This window comes from Salvelinus sp. IW2-2015, linkage group LG30 (assembly GCF_002910315.2).
Source record: "Salvelinus sp. IW2-2015 linkage group LG30, ASM291031v2, whole genome shotgun sequence".
NCBI classification, from domain to species: domain Eukaryota; kingdom Metazoa; phylum Chordata; class Actinopteri; order Salmoniformes; family Salmonidae; genus Salvelinus; species Salvelinus sp. IW2-2015.
Genome location: NC_036869.1, coordinates 24,782,663 through 24,809,164, shown reverse-complemented (window position 1 = coordinate 24,809,164; position 26,502 = coordinate 24,782,663). Strand labels below are relative to the sequence as shown.

Genomic DNA, 26,502 nt, shown 5'->3' with positions numbered 1-26,502 from the left:
GTTTAACACTTTGGTTACTATATGATTTCATATGTGTTATTTCATAGTTTTGATGTCTTCACTCTTATTCTACAGTCTAGAAAATATTACCAATAAAGAAAAACCATGGAATGAGTAGGTGTTTCCAAACTTTTGACTGGTACTGTACATCATTGGTCAAAACACTTGCAGTAGTCACCCCTATGCAGTTTTTAGGTTTCCTTCACAAAATAGGTTAAATAAAATGTTATATGTTAAATAAAAAGTGAATGGCTAGAGTCTGTTTTGACATGAAAGTACTCAGAAAATGTGACACATACAGATGCAAAGGACAATGAACTGAAGCTGGTTTGACTACTACTTCTACCACCACCCATAACAATAAGGAGGACAGGTTTTTCTTATTTTCAGAATTTGTGTTTATTTAGCGTTAATTGTTGGTCTATGTTTTTTATTTTTACAAACATTCTGCCAGCAGGAGAAGTCTACATTTCGTCTGGGTCCCACTTTTGACCAAGAAACGAGTTGGTCGAAAGTAGTGCACGATATAGGGAATCGGGTGCCATTAAGGATACAACCTACATTTCCAGAAAGCTTATCATTCATAAGGAGCACTGCTCATTATTACAATCAAGCCCACTTTGAAATAATCCAAAATATTCCCTAAAAGCCAAAAGTATCATTAGCCAATGGTGATCAATATGATTATCAGACAAGTTAATTACTGCATTCTCGCTCCTTCTCCTACACATACACACACGCACACACGCACGCACGCACGCACGCACACACTGCAGAAGTTAAACATTGGAAAAACAATCAATGCACAAACGTATTAATCAAGAAGCAAGTGATAAAGGTGGCTGAAGCCGAAGCAGTATCATTCAGTTCCTCATTACAGTGTTGCCTCATGTTCATGTTATCCTCCTAACTAAATCTACTGTCTACTCAATTACAACAGTATTTAGTCCAGAGAAATCACTTTGGTTGGGGTTGTGATGGAGTGAGTGGGAAGATTTCACTAACAGTCAGGACTTTTTACCATTGGAGATGCACAGACGTAGATGTGTAAAAAGTGTTAGTACACAGTGAAGGGGAACCTGTTACATGAAGTATCAAAAAACATAGATCGTTCAAATTCAAATCTGGACCTCAAAGCCAGTTCCACCAGGGCCACCAGGTAGGTGGAATTAATTATCAGGTAGAACGGGAACCAACAGTAGTCCGGACCTTGTAGGGTAAGATTTGAATACCCCTGACATAGATGAACACCCAGACATAACATGACCGAGAAAGAGTGTTTCTAAACTATATATGTTCTTGCGTAAATATAAACATATATACTGTAAATATATACAGTATAGTGTGGTTAATAGCGCAAGTGTCAAAGATATAATGAGACATTACATAATTGCTGTGTGTGTAATTTGACAGCCCCTACTTAAGCAATTTAGTATTTCTGACTAAATAAAATGTGCAAACCCAAAAAATTATGTAGTAAAGTTAAACACATTTGCATATTGGTTGCAATAAAAACAAGTTTTCTTATACAAATGAAATACAAAACAATCTCTGAGGTTACTAACTTTTTGCTCCTGCTAAGTAAATAGCTTACAATTAACTTTACATTCTATGTCCAATCAATCACCTCAGATGTTTGATGCGCGTTTTAAAGGCAATGTTACCGCATTTGCGGAGATCGCATTCAAGGTAAACGTTGCAGATGTTGTCACAATTGGAAATTACCTTTAAATGTCAAGCGCGCTATGCCGTGGTTTCAGATTGAAACTGGCCTAGTTATTCAGATTAGTGACACGTGATTGGATGGTGACCCTCCTGACTGGAGTCTGGTCTGCCATCCGATTGGCCACAAGCTCCTGTAACTGCAGCGCCCCTCCGCCAATAAAACAGAAAGCCGGGCAAACGGGGCCGGAGCAATCGACAGGCCCTTCCCACAGTGGACGGAGCGAGTGGGCATCGTAGAAAGTGACGCGACCCTTCTCGAAATCAAGGCACACCCCGAGCCTGGGAGGCAGGGGGTAGGTGAGGCCCGTAGGCGAGGAGGCGGGGATGTTTCCGTTGGAGATGGTGGGGCTGCGGCGAGGGCTGGTGCCGTTGGCGGGGCAACCATGGTTGTTATGATGGTTGGGACCGTGGGGCAGGAAGATCTTGCCCATCCCCATGGTGAGGAAGGAGAAGGGGGGAGGGGAGTCCAGGGAATCCTCCGCCCCACTGTCATGACCACTGTCTGGGTCATAGCTAGAGAGAGAGAGAGAGAGATGAGTCATACATACACACACACACACACAACTAGGGCCCGTTTTCATAAAGCATCTCAGAGTAGGAAGGCTGATCTTCATGTCCCCCTGTCCATGTAATCTTATTCATTACGCTGTAAAAGGCAATACTGATCCTAGACCAGCACTCCTACTTTGAGACATTTTTTGAATACAAGCCCTGATGTAGGTCAGTCTCTCCTCAACATATTTTCCATTGACTACTTCCTGTCCTCCATGCACTTTACAGCCTTAACCTCCAGCACCACTCACCGGGGACTGGCCATGTCTTGGGGAAGGTGAAACCACTCCTGTAGTTTGGCCTCTAGGCCCACCCCTACCTGTGGAACAGATAGAGAGAGGCACTGAAAACGGGCAGCAACATACAATGGGGTCTAAAATGATTGGCACCCTTGATAAAGATGAGCAAAAAAGACTGTATAAAATAAATAATACAAATACTGAGCTATATTGTATGCTCCAGAATATTTTTAAATTACATTATTTTATACTAATACAATACTAATAGAAATAGATTTTGTTTAACAAGTAATATCTTTTTTTTCTCCATTTAAAATGTTGTTTTTGTCATCATTATTTTGACGGCAAACCCACCACTGGTGTGTGTGGTAAAACAGCTCTATTTTCATTTAATCTGACCATAGCACCGGTTCCAATCGAAGTGCCAATGCCGTTTAGCAAACTCCAGACATTTACATTTCTTGGATGACATGAAAATAGAGATCTTTGGCCACGCACACCAGTGGTGGGTTTGTCGTCGAAAAATAAGTAACCATAATCAGAAAAGAACCCCATATCTACTGTAAAATATGGTGGTGGATCTTTGATGTTATGGGGTTATTTTGCTTCCACTGGTCCTGGGGCCCTTGTTAAGATCAACGGCATCATGAACTTTACACAGTACCAGAACATTTTAGGGGGGAAAAATGGTTACTTCTGCCATGAGGCTGAAAAATTGGCTGCAAGTGGATCTTCCAGAAAGACAATAACCCCAAGCACACATCGATATCCACAACTGGTAAATTTCCACAAAATCGACATTTTTCAATGGCCATGTCTCCGGACTTGAACCCCATTGAAAACCTGTGGTTTGAATTGAATAGGGCAGTCCATAAGCACTGACGAAGGATATCAAGAATTCTGTATGGACGAATGGTTTAGAATCCCTTCCAGTGTGTTCTCCAACCTCATAAAATATTTTATTTAAATAACTTGCAAGGTGAGTTATTGAAAGGTATTGAAAATGGGGCGCCAATAATTTTGACCCCTATGTTTTTGAGAAAAATATGAGTTTCTTTCTCTGAGCAATAATATTATCATACAATATGATTATTTTCATATTTGTTTTGCGTAAAATATAGCTCAGTATTTTGTATTATTACTTTTTTGCTCATCTTTATCAAGGGTGCCAATAATTTCAGAGCCCAGAGTACATTATTACCCAAGAGGTCAACATGCAAAAACACATATGATCACACATTCATTTTCATACACATTTTTGTATATAGCCTACAAAAACCATACAAAATACACCACACCATCTACAGTACAGTAAGGGCCAATCCCAAATTGCTCTTTAAACCCTACGCAGTAGCGGAGATCTGAGAGGATTTGATTGGTGTAAAGTAAACGTCCACCTAGCCTATCAGAGGGCAAGGTGGAGTTATTACCAAATGGATTTCACCTGTCAAATCCTCTCAGATCTCCACAGCTGAATAGGGCACGGGGCTTTGGGGACGATATGGGATTGGGCAAAACTCTCTTTCCAGCCGTTCCACTTGCCTTGACCAGATAGGAGCCGGGCTCCACTGAGCATGCCCAGTAGTGCCTGCCCTGGGTGATGGCCACATCGCCCACCAGCAGGTCTGCAGTCAGGTGACAGGAAGTGAGCGCTAGGTCGGCGGCCTGCAGCAGGGACAGACCGGGGACGCTCCGGGCGCAGCGCTGCTCCTTACTCACCACCAGCCGGTCGGCATGGAGACCCCAGCGAGAGTCCAGGTAAAAATTTAACACTGAGAGAGGAAGGCAGGGGAGGAGAGTGAGATGGAGGGAGGCAGGAGGAGAGGGAGATGGAGGGAGAGAGGGAGGGTGGAAGGAGGAGTGCATTTTTAGGAAAGAGAGAAGCGGGAAGGGGAGGGTTTTGATGGGATGGAGTAAAGAAGTGAAATAGGAGAGAGGTAGAAGATAAGGGTACAAAGGAGGTAAATACAGGAATAGAGGAGTAGTAAGACTTAGAATCAGGGCAAGGAAAGAACTGAGAGGGTTAAGAGAGGAGGAGAGGTATAGACAACATGCAACTCCTCTGGAATGAGGAGAGGAGACAAGGACTAATAGAGAGGGAGTCAAACTGTCCTTCATCAACAAACTGGAAACTAATAGAAAACATTCAAAGGAAAAGGTCAGTCAAAAGAGCAGTAGGAGATGGGGATGCATCTTTCCTAAACTGGGATAATTTGGGGGATTAATATTCCTGAGGGAAATATGACAGGATAGAATAATTCACCAGGGGAGACGAGGGATACATTGACCACTCAGGACTTCTCAGACCCACTGGCATGGATCTCAACCAACCAAATCGATTTGTTAAGCCTCAGGTCTTAACAAACAGCAAACCTCATCAACACACTCTGAGATTTCATTATGGGAGAGAGGGAGAAAGAGGGTGGCTGGGAGAACAAGAGATGCATGGTATAAATGTAAAAGAGGTAGAGATATGTGCGAAGCAACGAGAGGGAAAAAGGAGAAAGGGTGTAGATGCTCACACTAACAGGCAGAGGGAGAAATGTGGATTGGGAGATTGGACCTAGGAGCGGAATGAGTGAGATGAGGAGAGATATGTGAAGATAAAGTGTAAAGAGGAAAGAGGATGGGTTGGATAGAGAGATGGGATGGGTAAAGAGAGGGATGGGAGGAGAGATGGATGGTATGGGCAGAGAGAAGGATGGGAATGGGCAGAAAAAGAGAGACATTTGTCATTAAGATGCTCTCCATGGATACGGTTCTGATGCATATCAGCTATACCAAGACTTATAATGAGGCCAAGTGTGTGTGTTTGTGTGTGTATAGTGTGTGTGCGCCTTTAGAACCGTGTATAGACCTCACCTGGTGCTGGCGGTGTGTGTAGGTACACCTCCTCACTGTACTCCCCGAAGCCGGCCTTGTTGCAGCCTCTCACCCTCAACACATACACACTGTCCATCTCCAACCTGTCAATCACAGCACTGGTCCCGCCCACTTCCTCCAGCCGCTGCCAGCCCCAGCGGGCCGCAGCCAATCGTCCTTGGATACCACCTCTGGCCCCGCCTCCTGGCACCACACCACGGCGACGGAACTCCACAGAGAAGTGCCAGGCGGGGGCGGATTCCTGAGGCAGCCGCCAACACAGAAAAAGCTGGTCATAGGCCAGGGTCTTTTGGGTGTCAATGACAGGGGCCAGAGGGGCTGATGGGAGAAAACATTACAGCTGTCAGTCAGATGTTAGATTCACAAACATACAATTCTCTCTGGCTTGATAACATATGCAATACTACCAGATGTTCATTACAGTTTGTAAACAAATCAAATCACACTTTATTTGTCACATGCACCGAATACGTAGACCTTACCGTGAAATACATAGTTGAAGATGCAGTAATATGACATAATTAAAGGTAGACTCAGCGAGATGACGTTGCCTTAACCCTCTCTGGCTGACTCTGTCCTCCTTCACCTTCATATCACCCACCTTCCTCTCCTCCTCTCTCTCTAGCTGACTATCCCTCCATGCCCCCCTAGACCCCACCTTCATCTTCCTCTCCTCCTCTCTCTCTAGCTGACTATCCCTCTATGCCTCCCCAGCCACCTCCTTTATCTTCCTCTCCTCCTCTCTCTCTAGCTGACTATCCCTCTATGCCTCCCCAGCCACCTCCTTTATCCTCCTCTCCTCCTCTCTCTCTGGCTGACTATCCCTCTATGCCTCCCCAGCCACCTCCTTTATCCGCCTCTCCTCCTCTCTCTCTGTCTGACTATCCCTCTATGCCTCCCCAGCCACCTCCTTTATCCTCCTCTTATCATCTCTCTCTGGTGGACTCTGTCCCGCTACTCCTCCCTAGCCCCCTATCCCCTCCTTTATCCTCTCCTCTGTCTCACCCTGGATGAACTGCAGGTCTGTGAGGAGTTTGAGCTCTTTGGAGACGTCCAGCTGGAAGTGTCTGAAGGAGGGATCAGCGGCCAGAGAGAAACACTGCAGCCCCTCGATGGACGTGGATAACCTTGGAGAGAGCGAGGGGGGGGGGGGGGCGAGATGGAGGGAGGGAGAGAGAGAAAGGGAGAGACATTTAGATTAATTGTTTGGGAGTAGACGAGACATACAACAAGTCGGGGGAGGGAGGAATGCACTTTGCAGACATTACAATTTTATCATTAGGGTAACATGCACAGAGATGGGCAGTATTTCTTTAACATGTGCACTACCGGTCAAAAGTTTTAGAACACCTACTCATTCAAGGGTTTTTATTTATTTATACTATTTTCTACATTGTAGAATAATAGTGAAGACATCAAAACTATGAAATAACACATATGGAATCATGTAGTAACCAAAAAGTGTTAAACAAATCAAAATATATTTTATATTTGAGATTCTTCAAAGTAGCCACCCTTTGCCTTGATGACAGCTTTGCACACTCTTGGCATTCTCTCAACCAGCTTCATGAGGTAGTCACCTGGAATGTATTTCAATTAACAGGTGTGCCTTCATGTGTTTGAGCCAATCAGTTGTGTCTCAGGCGTTGAACCTTGTTATGTTCATGCAAATATTTACACGTCAAGTTTGCTGAAAATATACGCAGTTGACAGTGAGAGGACGTTTCTTTTTTTGCTGAGTTTACAAAAACAACGCCATGTTATTTTTTGATCTAACAGGTATAATGTGTCCATGTGTTATTTTGCTGGGGATGTGGGATGAGCAGCGAAAACACACGAAAAAGGGAAAGAAGCATAGACAATAGACATTGATAGAAGGAGTGGGAGGAGACACAGAACAAGAAGAACAGAGAAACAAACAAACAAAACTAGGAAGTTAAAGAGCCCTGGGGTATGCGTCCCAAATAGCACCCTATTCCCTACAGTGCACTACTTTTGACCAGAGCCCTATGTGGAATAGGGTGTTATTTGTATAACAATAGGGTGCTATTTGTATAAGTTGCCACGCTGTCCGCTGTCCAGACAGTCAGACCTATTGTGTGTACCTGCTGTGTGTCTGGCGCGCTGCCTGGACGAAGCAGGGCGGGTCCGTCTCCTTCAGCAGCTCCTGGGACAACGCCATGAGGCCTGCATGCTCCAGCAGGCTCCGCCTCTCCGCCACCTGGCCCGCCAACGCCTCACCCCGCTTCTGCCTCGCCCTCTCCAGGGCCTCAGTCAATGAGGCGTGGCGCTCGGCGAGGAGGGCAGTCAGGTCCCTCACGCTCTGAGACAGCTGCTCCCGTGCCGCTACGCTGTTCGCCTGGGGACAGACAGCAACACACAGGGAGGTTAGGACCATAGAGATATACTGTCTATGAATCTATATTATTCTAGAGTTGTGTTCTCTTTCATTCTGTGATTAACACTGGCTACGCTGTTCAACAGTCAGACAGCAACACACAGGGAGGTTAGGTGGACCACAGAGATGATGTATTACACAGCAACACACAGGTTAGGACCATAGAGCAAGATATTTTATATACAGTATACAGTAGCATATGATGTTTACTGTGGTAAACAATGTTGTCCATCGTGGTGTGGTCAGTAGGATCAATGATCCTAATTTGCCTAAATATTCTGAAATAACTTGAAATGGCCATGGTCTTATTGACTCAACAACCAAAAACACATATCTAAGTTGAACTTTCTTCACAAACCAGAAAATCTATAGTTATTGCTGGCTCTTTATCAAAGTTAGCTGGCTAACTCATTGATCCTGCTATGTAGTATATTCCTCTGGTGGCTTATTTCTGGAGCTCTGCAGACTGCAGTGTTATTTAGTCACCTCTGTCTGAGTGATGGCACTCTCCAGCTGTGTGATCTGGCCCAGCACCGTCTCTTGGTTGGCCAGAACGTAGTTCATCTCCTTGGTAATCTTGTCCTGACAAATAAACAGTGACAGCAAACAAAGAGTTTAACGCCCAGACCAGACTTAAATCCTAATGCACAACAGTAGCTCTGTAATACCCTACATTTAAACTGTACTCATTTCTTACACACTGGATGACCTAAACCCACAGTTCAATGGCGACTTACCCCTTTTCTGTCATACACTGTACTACTCAACTAACTACCAACCATTGAGGGCCAATCTCCATTGCGTGTGATATCCACTAATGCCACTGAGGATAACAAATATTGCAATTTAGCAGGTACTTTTATGCAAAGCAGCTAAAAAGTATTACATACATTATTCAGTATATTGTACAGTATAAGGCCAATGCAGGAACCATGCTATAACCAATCAAGCTATTGCACCCAGATGCCCACCTTGAGAGTCTGGTAGGCCTGGGCGACTGGCGCCACTTTGTGCCCGGCGTGTACGCGGCGCAGCTTGCAGAGCGGGCACAGCAACCGCTGGCACGTCCTACAGTAGAAGTGCAGACGCTCCTGGTCATGCTCCGGACACGACAGAACCTGGAGGAGGAGAGGCAAGAGGGATGAGAGAGAGAGGAGAGAAGAGAGGGATGAGAGAGGACAGAGAGGGATGAGAGAGGACAGAGAGGGATGAGAGAGAGGCAGGCCTCACCTTGGGCCTGAAGTTGAGGGTGGGCTGGACGTGTTCGTGCTGGGCGCGTGGCGTCCCCCAGGGGTGGTAGAGCTTGAAACACTCGTTACAGAAGCTGGCTCGGCAGTCGGCGCAGCCCTTGGTGGCCTCCAGGGACTGGGGAGGCTTGCAGAACTGACACATCACAGCCACACTGCCCAGGCTCACTGTGTGTCTGTACCTGAGAGGAGGAGGGGAGAGAGGGAGTGGGGGGGAGGAGAGGGGAATGATTAAAGGTAGGAGGGTAGGGGAGAGAAAGAGAGAGCATTGGGCGAATTAGGGCTGGATAGTAGTAGAAAGGGGGTGAGTGAGGGCGAAAAGAGGTGGAAAAAAGAGAGACAAAAAAAAAATACGGTGGAAGGAGAAAACGGTGCCAAGACAGAGAGAGAGTGGATGGGTAGACATGGTGATAAATATCATAAAGAGATTACTGTACAGGGGGAAAATAAGTTGTTTGCAGTTACACTGCAGTAGTCCAGTGGAAGTGCAGTGTGTGTATGCTGCAGTAGGTTGCAGGAGCTCTGCTAGCTTGGGAGATCTGCTAGTTTCCTCTCTAGCGCAGCTTCACGCAGATTAACAAGAGTCAGCACTTGGCACCCTATTCCCACTATATAGTTCACTACTTTTGACCAGGGTCCGCGCTACTTTTTAGCAGGGTGCCATTTGGGACGCAGGACTTGGACACTTTCCCTCACTCACTATTTAAGGGGCTAAAGCTGCTACTAATTGAAATGTTACACTATAGCCTACCCTGCAGCATATAGGCATGTAACAACCGACCACAACACTGTGTGAATGCTGTTTTTATATGTATCTTTGTGTGAGTGTGTTTGTGCACGTGCATGTGCGTGTGTGTGTGTCAGGGGCAGCAGGTAGTCTAGCGGTTAAGAGGTTAGGCCAAAAACCGAAAGGTCGCTGGTTCAAATCCCCGAATAGGTGAAAAAACTGTTGAGGTGCCCTTGATCAAGGCACGTCACCCTAACTGCTCCTGTAAGTTGCTCTGGATAAGAGTGTCTGCTAAATGACTCAAATGTAAATGTGAGATCTGAACCTCTTGGGAAACAAAAATCTTAAACAGAAATTGCTTCCCGATGGCGACACTGATTTTGCAGGCAGAGAGGGCTACGTCCTCCCTTACAGAAAAACCACGATTTCACAGAAAATTCAGAAAATCGTGTGAAAACGTCATTTCGGAACACCAAATGTGATCATGTGTTTTGCATGTTGCTTTACATGTCATCACATTAACTTCACATAAGATCACAAGGGATCACGTGAAATTCTCGATTTTTCACGTAAGGGCTCACAAGACCATGAACCGACACCTCCACTCCATATGATTGTGCATACGTGCGTGTGTGCATGTACAAGTGTAAGTGTGTATAAGTGCGTGTGTGTTACCTCTCTACGATACGCTCCAAGGTGAGGTTACGCAGGCAGTCAGTCAAGCCCTTCTCTCCCAGCTCTACCTCCCTCCCACAGGACGGGCATGGAAATAACATTGCATGGGGTGGTTCCTTACGCCGTCGCCCCGGCGACAGATAGGTCCCAAATCCTGGATACAGGGTGGGAGAGGGGATGGGTAAAGGGTGGAGGAGAATAGAGTCAAAAAAGAATCAGAGGAGGATGTGTGTATTCCCATCGCATCCCCAGACTAGTCCTATTGATCGTCACATTCGACATTGAATCTAAAGACACACACACACTCTCTCTCACGTGCACGCACTCACACACAAACATTACCTGAACGTAGCACGCGGTCAATGGGTCGATGGTCGGCCTTGCTGGGCATGGGCCTGCGTGTCTGGTGGGGAGAGCGGGTGTTGGGGGTGGAGGCAGGAGAGTTGGGCTCGGGCGGCAGCTCCGGAGGAGGGTAGCCATTTTGAACCAGGACCTCGGAGGCACACATCAGACAGACGCTGTGCTGACATGGCAGGACCACGGGCTGCTTGACGATCTCCTTACACACCGGGCAATGCAGCTCGCGCTCCATGCTCTTCATGTTAGACTGGGGAGGAGGGAGAGGTAGAGAGTCGATGAATCACACAGGTACAGCAGATAGACAGACCTAAGGTTGCCCCATGTCGCTCAGTTGGTAGAGCATGGTGCTTGCAAGGTCAGGGTTGTGGGCCACTACTGTAAGTCGCTCTGGATAAGAGTGTTTGCTAAATTACCTAAATGTAATGTGAATGGGGAGTCTCTACTACCTTGATATTCAAGGGAATTACTGTAATTCATTGAACTAAAATGAACCCACCAAGACAAAAAAAGAGGGGGTCCGGGGATGAATTTATAATAAAAAAAATTGAAAAGAGACCGAAGTATGTACGGGACAGAAACAGAGGAATGACATGAAGAATATTTAAGAGAGTTACAGAAATAAAAGAAAGACCTGTACCACCAACTACAACAAACCGCAGCACTCAAGATCCATAAACACGCAAGTCACGAGAACAAAGAGCACAGGAGATGAACGGTCTCGGTAAACTGAGTGAGATACAGAGAAGCTGAGATACAGAGAGGCTGAGATACAGAGAGGCTGAAGGAGGAGAGGTAGGTTGGCATCCCAAATGACACCCTATTCCCTATATAGTGCACTAACTTTGACCAGAGCCCTATGGGCCTTGGTAAAAAAAAAGAATGCACTATATAGGGCCATCAAACTGAACTCTGGGCCTCGAAGCCAATTCCACAGCGTTTTTTCATTGTTCAACTATAATCAGGGACTGATTTCGACCTGGGACACCAGGTGAGTGTAATTAATGATCAGGTAGAACAGAAAACCAGCAGGTTCCGGACTTCGTAGGGTAAGAGTCGAATACCCCGGATATAGACAATAGAGTGCCATTTGGGATGCAGCCGTAGCGTGAGAGAGGGCAGAGATTTCTCTAGCTAAGTGTTAACATGTGACATTATGACAGCGGGCTTTATAAATAGCTGTCCTCAATGGGCTGTCAAAACAGTGTGAGACTCGTTAAATATCAATAAGGAAGGAGGAGCAGACGTTTTGTAATTCCTGCACACGCCTGATCCGGAGTGTGTGTGTGTGTGTGTGAGTTTGTGTGTGTGTGTGTGTGACCCCTGGTCCCGATGAGTTCATTCCACACACCTCTACTGTATAGACTGGTGCTCCCTGCTGTCACACACACCATACCTGGGTGCATTCATAAAGTTTCCTGCAGAAGTGCTGATCTAAGATCAGTTTTGCCTTTTAGAGCATAATCAATAAGATCTATATGGACAGTGGGACCTGATCCAAGACCAGCACTCCTACTCTGAGACGTTTTATGAATACAGACCTAGATCGGAAGGATGAATGGAGGAAATGCATTTGTAATGCTGAAGATAGCATGTCCCTTAGAGCTACACAGTGGACACTGATAGGTCCAAGACTAGGTGTGTTGCTTCTGTGGTTGCCCTTGGCAGAGGTCAGAGACATAAAGCTCTGGCTAAAACAGCTAGCGGCTAGATTCTAGCTGTTTAACTTTTTAGATCATAATGAGTAAGATTACATGGACAGGGGCGACCTGATCCTAGATCAGCATTCCTACTCTGAGTGAAGGAAATGAACGAATGAATGAGCGAGTGAGTGAGTGAATGAAGGAAATCCCCCTGTAAACTGTAGCAGCATCAGGAGCCTACACTCTTAGAAAAAAAGGTGCTATCTAGAAGCTTAAAGGGTACTTCGGCTGTCGCCATAGGAGAACCCTTTGAAGAACCATTTTTGATTGCAGGTCGAACCTTTTCTACAGAGGGGTTCAACATAAAACCCAAAAGGGTTCTCCTATGGGGACAGCCAAAGAACCCTTATGGAACCCTTTTTTTATGAGAGTGTAACTGCTGCAGGAATGCATTAATACTGATAGCGCACACACACACACATTGACACTCACAGTGGCACACTCACTCTCACACTGACTCACTCACTCACTCCCAGATAAACACTCACTCACTCACAGACACACACACACTCACTCACTCAGACACACCCACACCCACACACACCCACACCCACACCCACACCTACACCCACACACACACACACACACACACACACACACACACACACACACTTTAATCAGACGGATTACTTTGAAAACCACTTAACCTAACAGATATCCATTATATTGATTGCTCTCATGCAGAGGGGAGAGGAAGAGGATAACAACCTCCCTTTGAATTTTCTAAACTAATCACATCCACTTCAGGGTTCAAGCCCTGAATGCTGATTGGCTGACAGCCGTGGTATATCAGACCATATACCACTGGTATGACAAAACAATTATTTTTACTGCTCTAATTACATTGATAACCAGTTTATAATAGTAATAAGCCACCTCAGCGTTTTGTGGTATATGGGAAATATACCACGTGCGTCGTGATTAAGAACAGCACTTAGCTGTGGTATATTGGTCATATACTACACCTCATTGTGCCTTATTGCTTAAATATAGCACAGCCTAAATCAATTGATACATTTCCCACATTACAGGGTTTTTTTCAATCACTTTGGAAAAATGTTCAGATGTAAGTGGTACATTTTCAAAATGTTAAGTAAAAAACTCTTAACTGATAACACTTGTAATTGTCACGTTCCTGACCTGTTTTCTGTTAGTTTTGTATGTGTTAGTTGGTCAGGACGTGAGTTTGGGTGGGCAGTCTATGTTTTCTGTTTCTATGTTGGTTTTGGGTACCTGATATGGTTCTCAATTAGAGGCAGGTGGTTTTCATCTCCTCTGATTGAGAATCATATTAAGGTAGGTGTTTTCACTTTGTTTGTCGTGGGTGGTTGTCTCCTGTGTCTGTGTTTGTTTGCACCATACGGGACTGTTTCGTTCGTTCGTCGTTTTGTGTAGTAATTTTCCTGTTCGTGAGTTCTTCGTGTTATGTAAGTTCTTATGTTCAGGTTCGTCTACTCCGTTTGTTGTTTTGTTAAGTTTCAAGTTAAGTTCGTGTTTCCGTCTTTACTTAAATAAATAATGTCATATCAAGACGCTGCATTTTGGTTTATTCCCTGCTCCTCCTCTTCGGATGAAGAGGAGGAGGAACGCCGTTACAGTAATGCCCCCTATCTTATGTTCAGAACCTTTGACTGTGCATTCATTGGGGTTTCTCACATCTTTCACCCCTGAGCCATTCATGAAAAATCTAAGTTTTCCATGAAATACCATGAGCACATTTGGTTTAGTCACCAATACATCAGATAATGATAGGCTTACCGTTTAGTCATTTTAACTACCATTTAATCCAATCGAATTGTCCATACAAGTATTTGACTATAAATTGGTATGCATCATTTTTTTTTTTGTATCCAATGGCAGGTTGTGAGGACGTTGCGAAATATGTGAGTCTTACAGTTTTATTATCCTTATACAGTACATACGTAGGACAAATCATCAGAAATAGGGGTATTGTAAAGCAGTTTGCTAAAAACGTAGCATAGTGTTTTCTGCCTCATGCAACATTGTACAAGATCACATGTTCTGTGACTTGTCAACTGACGCAGTACCACCTATCTATCTGCTTGACAAACTGTATTAGCTTACAGTGCATCAATGAAATTCAGATAGAGAGTGGAATATATTGCTATACACAACCCAAATCTTTCAGCAGTGCATTGTACACTACACGCTTACAAAAAAAGTTGCCATCTAGAACCTTAAAGGGTTCTTCGGCTGTCCCCATAGGATAACCCTTTGAAGAACCCTTTTTGGTTCTTCGGTTTGCACAACCAAAGAATTTCTGCACAAACTGTCAGAAACCGTCTCAGGGAAGCTCATCTGCGTACTCGTCGTCCTCACAAGGGGTCTTGACCTGACTGCAGTTCGGTGTCATAACCGACTTGTGGGCAGATGCTCACCTTCAATGACCCTTGGCAAGCTGGAGAAGTGTGCACTTCACAGATGAATCCCGGTTTAAACTATGCCGGGCAGATTGCCGGGCAGTATGGCGCCGTGTGGGCGAGTGGTTTCAACGTTGCGAACAGAGTGCCCCATGGTGGTAGTGGGGTTATGTTATGGGCAGGCATAAGCTACGGACAACGAACACAATTGCATTTTATCGATTGTGCATTAAAATTGCCAGAGACACCTTAAAGAAATCCTGAGGCCCATTGTCTTGTCATTCATCACCTCATGTTTCAGCATGATAATGCACGGCCCAGTGTCTCAAGGATCTGTACACAATTTCTGGAAGCTGAAAATGTCCCAGTTCTTCCATAGCCTGCATATTCGCCAGACATGTCACCCTTTGAGAATGTTTGGGATGCTCTGGATCGATGTGTACGACAGCGTGTTCCAGCTCCTGACAATACCCAGCAACTTCACACAGCCATTGAAGAGTAGTGGGACAATATTCCACAGGTCACAATCAACAGCCTGACCAGCTCTATGTGAAGGAGATGTGTCGCGCTGCATGAGGCAAATGGTGGTCCCACCAGATACTGACTGGTTTTCTGATCCACACCCTTACCTTTTTTTTATGTATCTGTGACCAACATATGCATATCTGTATTCTCAGTCATGTGAAATCCATAGATTAGCGCCTAATGAATTTATTTCAATTGACTGATTTCCTTGTATGTAAGTAAAATATTTTAAATTGTTGCATGTTGTGTTTATTTTTTGGTTCAGTGTACAGTATATACGTTAACTAGACACTACATAATTTTGGTTCAGCAGTTAACAGTTTTGAGCAGTTTGATTAAGTGATAGTGTAACGGTTCTCCTCCTTGGATTGAACCAAGGATTGAACCAAGACGCAGCGTGATACTTAGACATGATATTTATTTAGACACGACAAAACAACGAAGACAAAAAACGAACTATACTTGAATTAACTAACAAAATAACAAAACGAATGTAGACAAACCTGGACGTAAGAACTTACATGTAACACGAAGAACGCACGAACAGGGAAATGACTACATAAAAACCAAACGAACAAAATGAACAAACAAACCGAAACAGTCCCGTATGGTGCAACATAGACAGACACTAACACAGGAGACAACCACCCACAAACAAACAATGTGACCCCACCTACCTTAATATGATTCTCAATCAGAGGAGATGAAAACCACCTGCCTCTAATTGAGAACCATATTAGGTACCCAAACCAACATAGAAACAGAAAACATAGACTGCCCACCCAAACTCACGTCCTGACCAGCTAACACATACAAAAACTAACAGAAAACAGGTCAGGAACGTGACAGATAGTTAATTGTATTGTTAACAAATGACAAGAACATCATATCAAAAGTAGGCCTATTGCATTTTGAAAAGCAGATACTTCGATTGAATATGTATCCAACTTGAAAGAGTGATTTGATGCAGCTAACAAGTGACTGTGAATTAATTTGTTGTACTCAAGTCAATTTAGAATGTGCTTAGAGTTTTGAAACATGAGCCATTTTCGTTTGGATTTTTGTTCTTACAGTTGTGAAAATGTACCACATAGCCTACTTGTTAAAATTACACCAAAGTGATTTTTTTTTGTATTATATGAAGCAATACCAAACAATCCACACACACATCACATCATAAAAAAACATGCAGACCTGGAGGTTAAAGAAAGATCGTTTATAATTTACCAGCAGGACATGGTTAGAGATCCTGTCTCGCTGTCATTCACCAATGTCAACTCCGTCCTGTCCTTTCTTGTTCTGTTCAAAACAGCCGGCGACTAAATTAGCAATAGGCTAGACAGGCTATGCTACACTGGCTACAATCTATTGACACCCACAAATGAGTTTTCCAAATAAGACCTATATTCCATATTAAAGCGAAAATTGATTTGCAATGCGATGTCTGTCTGTCACCGGTTTGGTTTCCAGAACACGCGTTGTTCTACAGCCTATTTCTTACCTTCAACTGGAATCTAGGCGCCATGATATGAAGGTTCCATGGTAATCTGAGCGACGCACCCAGAGGGGATAGTAGAAGGGTAGGCCTACTTCTGCCCCGCCACGAGGTGTGGCATGGGAGATTTGTGAGATGCAAATATTTAAGGACTCCCTTTTCATTCCTGTTAATATAGTGCGTAAAAAGAGTCTGTCATTGTTCTATTTTTTTTTTTTTTAACTAGGTTAGCCTATTGCGCTGTGCAATATTCGGTACCCTAGTTTTTTATTTATCTCCCCCTCTGCAGCGCAAGACCGCGCCGCTTTCCTGCATCCCGTCTCCATGGTAACGAGCATCCCTGGTCCCTGCGCATCCCCGGAGCACGCACAAAACGCGTAGCATTTTACTTGCACGGCTTCTTTATTTGTTTCCAGTGTGTCTAATGTTGCATTTGAATAGGCATATGGTCTACATTTCTTTAGCATTTTTGTCCTCCACCCCAAAAATATATATGCACGATAGAGCACCTTATAGCCTAGTTCTCAAAAATGTTCCCCAAAAAGGTTAACGCCTATAAAAGGCCTATAAGTGGTTCAATACATTTGGTAGGCATCCACATATTTGCAGGTGAATTCAATGGAAATTAGAATATTGCCTAATGGGAATAGTATGGTAAAGGATGGTGTTATTTAAAACATAAATATATGTTTCCTTTTGGTCTAGGTTGAAGACTATTTCTGCCATCATAACGAATTAATGACCACAATCAAGATAGAGGAATGGGGTGGAAGGGGAATAGCTTTTCTAGAAAACAGTGTATAGACAAGCCTATATCACATAAAAAAAAGAGATCAATGTGTTACATTGAGCCGTGTTAAATGTTGGAAATTATTACATAGACTAATACGAGGGGTCCGACAGATGCATATGGGGGTGAATCAGACACAAATAAATGGTGATCTGTTTCTGATAGCCTAGGCTTTAGGCTACTGCCTGCATCATTAGCATATAAAATGTAATAGGCTATTAGTAGACTACAACGGGGAAACAACAAACCATGTAAACATATACAAAACACTGACATGACCAGATGTTACTCACACTAACACGAACCAGAGCGTCCATCATTGAAGAAGTGAGCGTTCAATCCGATTGTGCCTCCTTCGATGAATTAGACATGATAGGCCTACCGTTATCATAACAATAACAACAGGTTATTGCAAAATAGATATTCATAACTCCTGGATCAATATAGCGTATATAGCCATAATAGACATCGGTTTTGCGCATTATTGGAAATGGACGCATGCGCATGAGCCTACAACCCTCAAAAAAAACCTTTGCAAAATAAAAATGAAGCCAAATGGAAGAGAGAAATGGAATTTGGTAACGAAATGAAATGAAAGCGATCATGAAAATACACACACCATTCCAAATGCTGCCAGATTATGCGCTTGGTAGGCTACTCCCCACCTAGTCGTCTCTCAAACTTCCTTTATCGAATCACATCAGCCTCGGAAATTCTGCCACGATTCAGTTTTTTTGTCTCTGTCGGGGTGAGGACTACAGTAGTCGGAGCATGCGTAATAAACCCGGCCTGTTACTAAAGAGTGACCTCGATTTTTTAAAACATTTTACTTAAATTGCTACAGCTTTATAAACAGAATAAAAAGTTCAATGGAGTCTATAGCACAGGCGGGATAGCAAATGTTCATAAACGTGTACAAAACAAACCGCTTTCCAAACGTGGATCTTTGGTTGGGTATTTTGCCCATTTATTAGCAGCAAAGATAAAACATATCACGGTAAATACTTAGGCCTACACATAGCCTACACGCCCTGTTTACTATCTCACATGCTATGCTCTGTTTAGCAGCGTTCTTGAGATCTTAATATAATCGAACAATATACGCCATTTAGCAGAGGCTTTTATCCAAAGCGATTTAGTCATGCGCGCCTACATTTTACTACGGGTGTTCCCAGGAATCAAACCCACTAGCCTGTCGTTGCAAGCACCATGCACTACCAACTGAGCTACTTAATACAAATTAATCCTGTGGGTGCAATGTATTTGAGGATCAGTCCTCATAATTATTGCAGAGTTATGCAAACCTTTGTGTCTATGTGTGCGTGCGTGCGTGCATGCGTGTGGACACAGGGAGGAGGGCATTTACCCAATTTACTCAATGAGATATGAGACATTAGTGTGACATGTAGGCCTAAATGCAATACACTGTAGAAAGCAGATGGAAGCAGGCAGGTCTTTTCATGAAATGCAAACCCCTTTTCCTTTCCAGGACGCAGTTGCACATGCAGGTAAGGAATACAATCAGGGTAAGGTACTCCATGACGTTCAGAGCTCCGTCCTGGTCCAGCATCGTCATCAGGTCATCCGCTTCAGGACCACCCTTCTGCTCATGACAACATAGTATAAGATTACAAGGAAGACACAATACATTAGGATTTCAGTATTTTGTTGTCAATCGCACTGAAATGGCTGACACTTCACACATGTCAGAGAACGTGAAGGAGGCGATTGGATCACAAGGAAGACAATACATTAGGATATCTATACTTTGCTGTCATTAGTAGGCTACTAAATGAATGAGACTCCATGCATTATAATCAGTCAATCTCAATTAAACTATATTTCATGTAAATGTTTTATTACAATCACAACGCATAACAATAAAAAATAGCATTAGAAATAGCATTTGCTGGCTTATGAAGGACTAGTTTCCCAGACACAGATTAAGCCTAGTACTGGACTTTAAAACTGGCACGAACGTTTGCGATATTAGAACAAAAAACGTTACTGCAAACAATTTATACTTTTCACTCGGATATCCTTGCGCACCCTATAGAACAGCACAATACGTACTGCATTTTCTTTTTACCACATTGCACGACTGTCAGAGTTAATCTAAAAGATAGCGAAGGAGTCAGGCGCAGGACACAGGTAAGAGTAACAATAACTGATTTACTCAATCCAAAAACGTAACAAAATCGCGTTCCAAACAAGGACAAAACAGGACACAAAATACAACACACCGGAATACACGAAAGACAATCACGCACAAAACAGAAAGGGAAACCAGAGGGTTAAATAAGGAACATAATTATGAGATGGGAACCAGGTGTGTAAACAGACAAAACAAAAGGAAAAATGAAACATGGATCGGTGGCAGCTAGAAAGCCGTTGACGTCGACCACCGAACACCGCCCGAACAAGGAGAGGGAACAACTTCGGTGGAAGTCGTGACAGTACCCCCCCCCTTGACGCGCGGCTCCAGCAGCGCGCCGACACCGGCCTCGGGGACGACCCGGGGGATGAGACGCAGGGCGATCCGGGTGGAGTCGTGAAATTCCTAGAGTAACGATGGGTCCAGGATGTCCCCCACCGGTACCCAGCATCTCTCCTCCGGGCCGTACCCCTCCCACTCCACGAGGTACTGAAGGCCTCTCGCCCGACGCCTTGAGTCCATAATGGCTCGCACTGTATACGCCGGGACCCCCTCGATGTCCAGAGGGGGCGGAGGAACCTCCCGCACCTCAGACTGCTGGAGYGGACCAGCCACCACCGGYCTGAGGAGAGACACATGGAACGAGDGGTTAATACGGTAATCAGGGGGGASCTGTAACCTATAGMAAACCTCGTTYAGTCTMCTCAGGACTTTGAATGGCCCCACAAACCGCGGACCCAGCTTCCGGCAGGGCAGGTGAAGGGGCAGGTTTCGGGTCGAGAGCCAGACCCGATCCCCCGGTGCATACACCGGGGCCTCACTGCGGTGGCGGTCGGCACTCATCTTCTGCYGCCTGATGGCCCTTTGCAGAYGCACATGGGCAGCGTCCCATGTCTCCTYYGAGTGCCGAAACCATTCATCCACCGCAGGAGCCTCGATCTGGCTCTGATGCCATGGTGCCAGGACCGGCTGGTAACCTAGCACACACTGAAAAGGTGACAGGTTAGTGRAGGAGTGGCGGAGGGAGTTTTGAGCCATCTCTGCCCAGGGGAGAAACAYCGCCCACTCCCCCGGCCGGTCCTGGCAATAGGACCRCAGAAAMCTACCCACCTCCTGGTTGACTCTTTCCACCTGCCCGTTGCKCTCRGGGTGAAAACCTGAGGTAAGGCTGACCGAGACCCCCAGGYGCTCCATAAACGCCCTCCAGACTTTAGACGTGAATTGGGGACCCCGATCAGAAACTATATCCTCAGGCACCCCGTAGTGCCGGAATACGTGGGTGAACAGGGCCTCCGCAGTCTGTAGAGCCGTAGGGAGACCGGGCAAAGGAAGGAGACAGCAGGACTTAGAAAACCGATCCACAACGACTAGGATCGTGGTGTTACCCCGCGAGGGTGGAAGATTCGTCAGGAAATCCACCGAGAGGTGTGACCACGGTCGTTGTGGAACGGAAAGGGGTTGTAATTTCCCTCTGGGCAGGTGTCTAGGTGCCTTGCACTGTGCGCACACCGAACAGGAGGACACATAAACCCTCACGTCCTTGGCTAACGTGGGCCACCAGTACTTCCCAGCAAGACAGCGCACTGTCCGACCGATGCCAGGATGACCAGAGGAGGGTGAAGTGTGGGCCCAAATGGCTTGAGGGTTCAGTCTCCTCGCTGCTCGAATGTACTCCAGATTGCGGTGGTCAGTGCAAATGAGAAAACGGTGTCTGGCCCCCTCAAGCCAATGTCTCCACGCTTTCAGAGCCTTGACAACAGCCAACAACTCCCGGTCCCCCACATCATAGTTTCGCTCCGCCGGGCTGAGCTTCTTCGAAAAGAATGCACAGGGGCGGAGCTTTAGTGGCGTACCCGAGCGCTGAGACAGCACAGCCCCTATCCCTGCCTCGGACGCGTCCACCTCAACTATGAACGCTAAGGTGGGATCAGGATGAGCCAGCACGGGAGCCGAGGTAAACAGAGCCTTCAGGTGACCAAAAGCCCTGTCCGCCCCAGCTGACCACTGCAGTCGCACCGGTCCCCCCTTCAGGTAATGGGAGCCGCTACCTTACCAAAACCCCGGATAAACCTCCGGTAGTAGTTGGCAAACCCTAAAAACTGCTGCACCTCCTTTACCGTGGTTGAAGTCGGCCAATTACGCACGGCTGAAATGCGGTCATTCTCCATCTCTACCCCTGACGCGGAAAAGCGGTACCCTAGGAAGGAGCCGGACTGTTGGAAGAACAGACATTTCTCAGCCTTGACATACAGGTCATGTTCCAACAGTCGACCAAGCTCCCTGCGTACCAGGGACACATGCTCGGCGCATGTAGCGGAGTATATTAGAATGTCATCTATATACACCACTACACCCTGCCCGTGCAGGTCCCTGAAAATCTCATCTACAAAAGATTGGAAGACTGATGGAGCATTCATTAACCCGTACGGCATGACAAGGTACTCATAATGCCCAGAAGTGGTGCTAAATGCTGTCTTCCACTCATCTCCCGCCCGGATACGCACCAGGTTGTAAGCGCTCCTGAGGTCCAATTTTGTGAAGAAGCGCGCCCCGTGTAATGACTCGGTCATACTGGCTATGAGCGGTAGCGGGTAACTGTATTTTACCGTGATCTTATTTAAACTTCGATAATCAATACACGGGCGCAAACCTCCATCCTTCTTCTTCACAAAAAAGAAACTCAAGGAGACAGGTGAGATGGAAGGCCGAATGTATCCCTGTCCTAGAGATTCGGTGACATATACCGCCGTCTCCTCCTGTGACAGAGAATACACGTGACTCCTGGGAAGTGCAGCTTCTACCAAGAGATCTATCGCACAATCCCCCTGTCGATGGGGTGGTAATTGAGTCGCAGAAGGCGAGTGCCAAATCGGCCTATTCGGGGGGAATGTGCATGGGGGAGACCTGGTTTGGACTTTCCACCATAGTGGCACCTAAGGAAACACCTACACACCTCCCTGAGCACTGACGGGACCATCCCTTGAGAGCCCTCTGTTGCCACGAAATAGTAGGATCATGCGAAGCCAACCAGGGAATCCCCAACACAACAGGGAACGCAGGAGAGTCGATTAGGAAGAGACTAATTCGCTCCCTATGACTCTCCTGCTTTATCATAGTGAGCGGAGCTGTGACCTCCCTAATTAGCCCCGACCCCAAAGGACGACTATCTAAAGCATGTATAGGGAAGGGAACATCAACAGACACAATAGGGATCCCGAATCTCATAGCAAAGGAACGGTCGATAAAGTTCCCAGCTGCGTCTGAATCTACTAGCGCCTTATGCTGGGAACGCGGGGAAAACTTGGGAAATTCCTACTCACCTGGGATGACCCACCAGCTGTACCCTGCTACCTCTACCTCCTGGGGAACCCCCCCAGCACCGACCAGCAGTGTGCCCTCTGCGGCCACAGTTGGTGCAGGGAATGGTCCCTCCTCCGGTCCCCCTCGTTGCGGCGCCTCCCAACTCCATAGGCGTTGGATCAGGAGCGCTGGGGGATGGAACTGACGGACCCCGATCAGGACGTCCGCGGGAGGCCAACAGGTTATCCAACCGGATCGATAGGTCCACCAGCTGGTCCAGTGTAAGGGTGGTGTCCCTGCAGGCTAGCTCCCGACGAACGTCCTCTCGTAAGCTACACCTGTAGTGATCGATCAGTGCCCGCTCATTCCATCCCGCGCCGGCCGCCAGAGCTATAAAGTCCAGCGCAAAATCTTGAGCGCTCCTCATCCCCTGACGTAGATGAAATAGGCGTTCCCCCGCCGCTCTCCCCTCCAGGGGATGATCAAATACCGCCCAGAAACGGCGGGCGAACTCCTCATAATCATCCAACGTCTGACCTTCCCTGCCCCAGATGGCGTTGGCCCATTCCAGGGCTTTACCGGTCAGACAGGAGATGAGGGCGCTCACTCTCTCGCGTCCCGAAGGGGCTGGCTGGACAGATGCCACGTAGAGCTCCAGCTGGAGTAGGAACCCCTGACACCCGGCAGCTGTCCCATCATACGCCCTCGGGAGCGAGAGCTGAATCCCACCGGATCCTAATGACGGAGAGGTGGACATCACGGTAGGTAGTGGTGGAACCTGAGGAGATGACACAGGGTTCACAGGAAAAACCCCTCTCTCCAATTGGTCCATGGTTTGCAGAACGCGATCCATGGCTGTACCCAGACTCTGCAGCATGGTTGTGTGCTGCTGAACGCGCTCCTCCATTTGAAGCGGAGGGCTGGCTGCACCTGCTGACTCCATGTTGTAGGTGCGTGATTCTGTCAGAGTCTATCTAAAAGATAGCGAAGGAGTCAGGCGCAGGACACAGGTAAGAGTAACAATAACTGATTTACTCAATCCAAAAACGTAACAAAATCCCGTTCCAAACAAGGACAAAACAGGACACAAAATACAACACACCGGAATACACAAAAGACAATCACGCACAAAACAGAAAGGGAAACTAGAGGGTTAAATAAGGAACATAATTATGAGATAGGAACCAGGTGTTTAAACAGACAAAACAAAAGGTAAAATGAAACATGGATCGGTGGCGGCTAGAAAGCCGGTGACGTCGACCGCCGAACACCGCCCGAACAGGGAGAGGAAACAACTTCGGTGGAAGTCGTGACAACGACGCTCCTCACCAATGCTTTGTCAACAAAGCAACAACAAAAAAACAGCGGTTGGGCCGACCGTGTCCTCAATGCGGATTCCATCTTCAAAACAAAACATGCTCAACTGATAATCTTAATTGAAAGTTATTTTTAGTTCAGGACTATAGGCTTAAACTTTGTTCGGGAAACTGGCCCGAGGTGTTGCACTGACTCACGCCAGCGATGTTGGACAGCTCTGCCTTGATGAGATTGGTTATCTTTTTTCGGCATCTCGGCATCCAGCGTGCTTGTGGAATGTCATGATGAGGGCTCCCAGGGAGGTTTCCAGGGGTGTGGGCTGTGCCATGGTGTCTGAGGGTGATGGTGATCCTGGGGGTGGAAACTATTATAAGTAGGCTACTTGGCAAGCAGCTTACATGTGGAATGCCTTATGTTTTGCATCGGAATAAAAAGGACTAAGTCAGTAAGTAAGTGAAACTACATACAGGAATGTATGTAGGTGTCTACCACATGCAAAATATACATGTTAAATTGATACGTTTACTCAGACCGATGATATCACACAAGTAACTGACATTTGAACTCTTGTGAATGAATGAACAGTAAATGAATGTTCATGTTTGAGACATTCTAAGTATTTTTATGACAAAGTAGCGTGTGTAGGTAAAGAACTAAACAGATATGAATAGTACACGTTAAGGAAAAAATCATTAACAGAAGAATAATGTGCATTTCTCAAAAGTGTTTTAAAAGTATTTATTTCCTGCATTCTACCCTATTGATCAATGTACTATTTTGTTCTTCAGTCTAATCAGCAGATTAAAAAAGGAATAGCCACATCGTAAATAATAAAAATAAAAATAAATGGTATGTAGGGTAGACCAGGGATGGCTGTAACACTTTTTGCATTTTTGTCAATTTCTCAGAGATTGTTTGAGGTACTAAATTCAAAATTTGATATAAACAACTTACATCTGTCTGCTACAAATTGGTATAGGTGTTATTTCTCTAAATCAAACTGACAAGGCGTGACTTTTTCCTCAAATACAAGGAGTGAAATTACAATTTACACCACCTCCCAGGTCAGTTGTAACAGGGCTTGGGGTGAAACTTCACAGTTTGAAAAATTGCATAAATCATGACATGAAACAAAATATTGAAAGCCTTTATTCAGAACATGAGAACAACATTGCCATGTTTAACATATCTTTTTGTGTGGCAGAAATAATCAAATAATACAAATAATAAAATGTTTATTATTTTTACACTCCATTTAACTGTCCCTTCTCAACTAAACAAAAACATCTGACAACTAAACAACAACTGAACAAAACAGCTGAATGTGTGTGTGTTGTGTGTGTGGTGTGTGTGTTGTGTGTGTGTGTATGTGTGTGTGTGTGTGTGTGTGTGTGTGGTGTGTGTGTGTGTGTGTGTGTGTGTGTGTGTGTGTGTGTGTGTGTGTGTGTGTGGTGTGTGTTGTGTGTGTGTGTGTGTGTGTGTGTGTGTGTGTGTGAGAGAGAGAGAGAGAGAGAGAGCGCGGTGTGTGTGTTTATGACTGAATCTTGGACATGTTCACTGAATCAGAGTCACAGTTGTGACAGTGGTATGGTATTCCTTGGGTACAGGCTTGGTGGGACCTGTTATGCCAAAAAGTGTCCCTACCCCCTGCATCACAATGGGATTCAATGACCTCTAGGTTCCATTGATAGGGCTGTTGCTTGAACTTGCAAAATTCTGACTGGCCTACGTAATGAAACAAAGTGTCCTTTGCTATGCTGGATGCTTGGCTCTATTTTACCTTGTAGCGTCGCGGAAGAGGGACGACATTCTAGATCTATTTGACCTCATAAGTGCTCGCTCGGTCCGCGCAAATATATTACCTCAGAATCGCTCTACAAGGACGTTGTTTTTACGGTGAATACCTGCCGACTACTGCTACTGCTTCAGAAGACCGAAAATACTGAAAAGGAAAAAATTTATTTATTTGATATTTGTCTTTATATAAGATAATATTGTCAAATAGGAAGAAATAATTGAAGCTGTTATAAGAT

At 45.5% G+C, this 26,502-nt stretch overlaps 1 protein-coding gene across 6 annotated transcripts; it reads right to left on the bottom strand.

Annotated features, from left to right (window-relative positions):
- Nucleotides 1–363: 363 nt before the first annotated feature.
- Nucleotides 364–18,481, bottom strand: LOC111955301 (tripartite motif-containing protein 46). Of its 6 annotated transcripts, XM_070436086.1 has the most exons (13): nucleotides 18,317–18,468; nucleotides 17,991–18,075; nucleotides 10,789–11,053; nucleotides 10,447–10,600; nucleotides 9,028–9,226; nucleotides 8,769–8,915; nucleotides 8,284–8,379; nucleotides 7,505–7,758; nucleotides 6,405–6,526; nucleotides 5,379–5,717; nucleotides 4,055–4,288; nucleotides 2,529–2,592; nucleotides 364–2,238 (listed from the first exon to the last, which is right to left on the bottom strand). In XM_070436086.1, the coding sequence occupies exons 2-13, from the start codon at nucleotides 18,015–18,017 to the stop codon at nucleotides 1,773–1,775; spliced, it is 2,367 nt and encodes a 788-aa protein (XP_070292187.1). In that variant the 5' UTR covers nucleotides 18,018–18,075; nucleotides 18,317–18,468; the 3' UTR covers nucleotides 364–1,772. The 6 variants fall into 6 exon arrangements, with proteins under 6 accessions (XP_070292187.1, XP_070292189.1, XP_070292188.1 ...); XM_070436088.1 differs by lacking the exon at nucleotides 17,991–18,075; XM_070436087.1 differs by lacking the exons at nucleotides 17,991–18,075; nucleotides 18,317–18,468 and adding an exon at nucleotides 16,914–17,177.
- Between the last annotated feature and the right edge of the window lie 8,021 nt (nucleotides 18,482–26,502).

Bases quoted from the DNA above. Each gene is read 5' to 3' on its own strand.
- LOC111955301 (XM_070436086.1), bottom strand. From the start codon at position 18,017: ATGATGGACGCTCTGGTTCGTGTTAGT. The intron at 5,718-6,404 runs GTGAGACAGAGG...TTCTCCCATCAG, and splicing joins AGACCTGCAGTTCATCCAGG to CCCCTCTGGCCCCTGTCATT. The intron at 2,593-4,054 runs GTGGAACGGCTG...TTCCACAGGTAG, and splicing joins CTCCTATCTGGTCAAGGCAA to GGGTGGGCCTAGAGGCCAAA.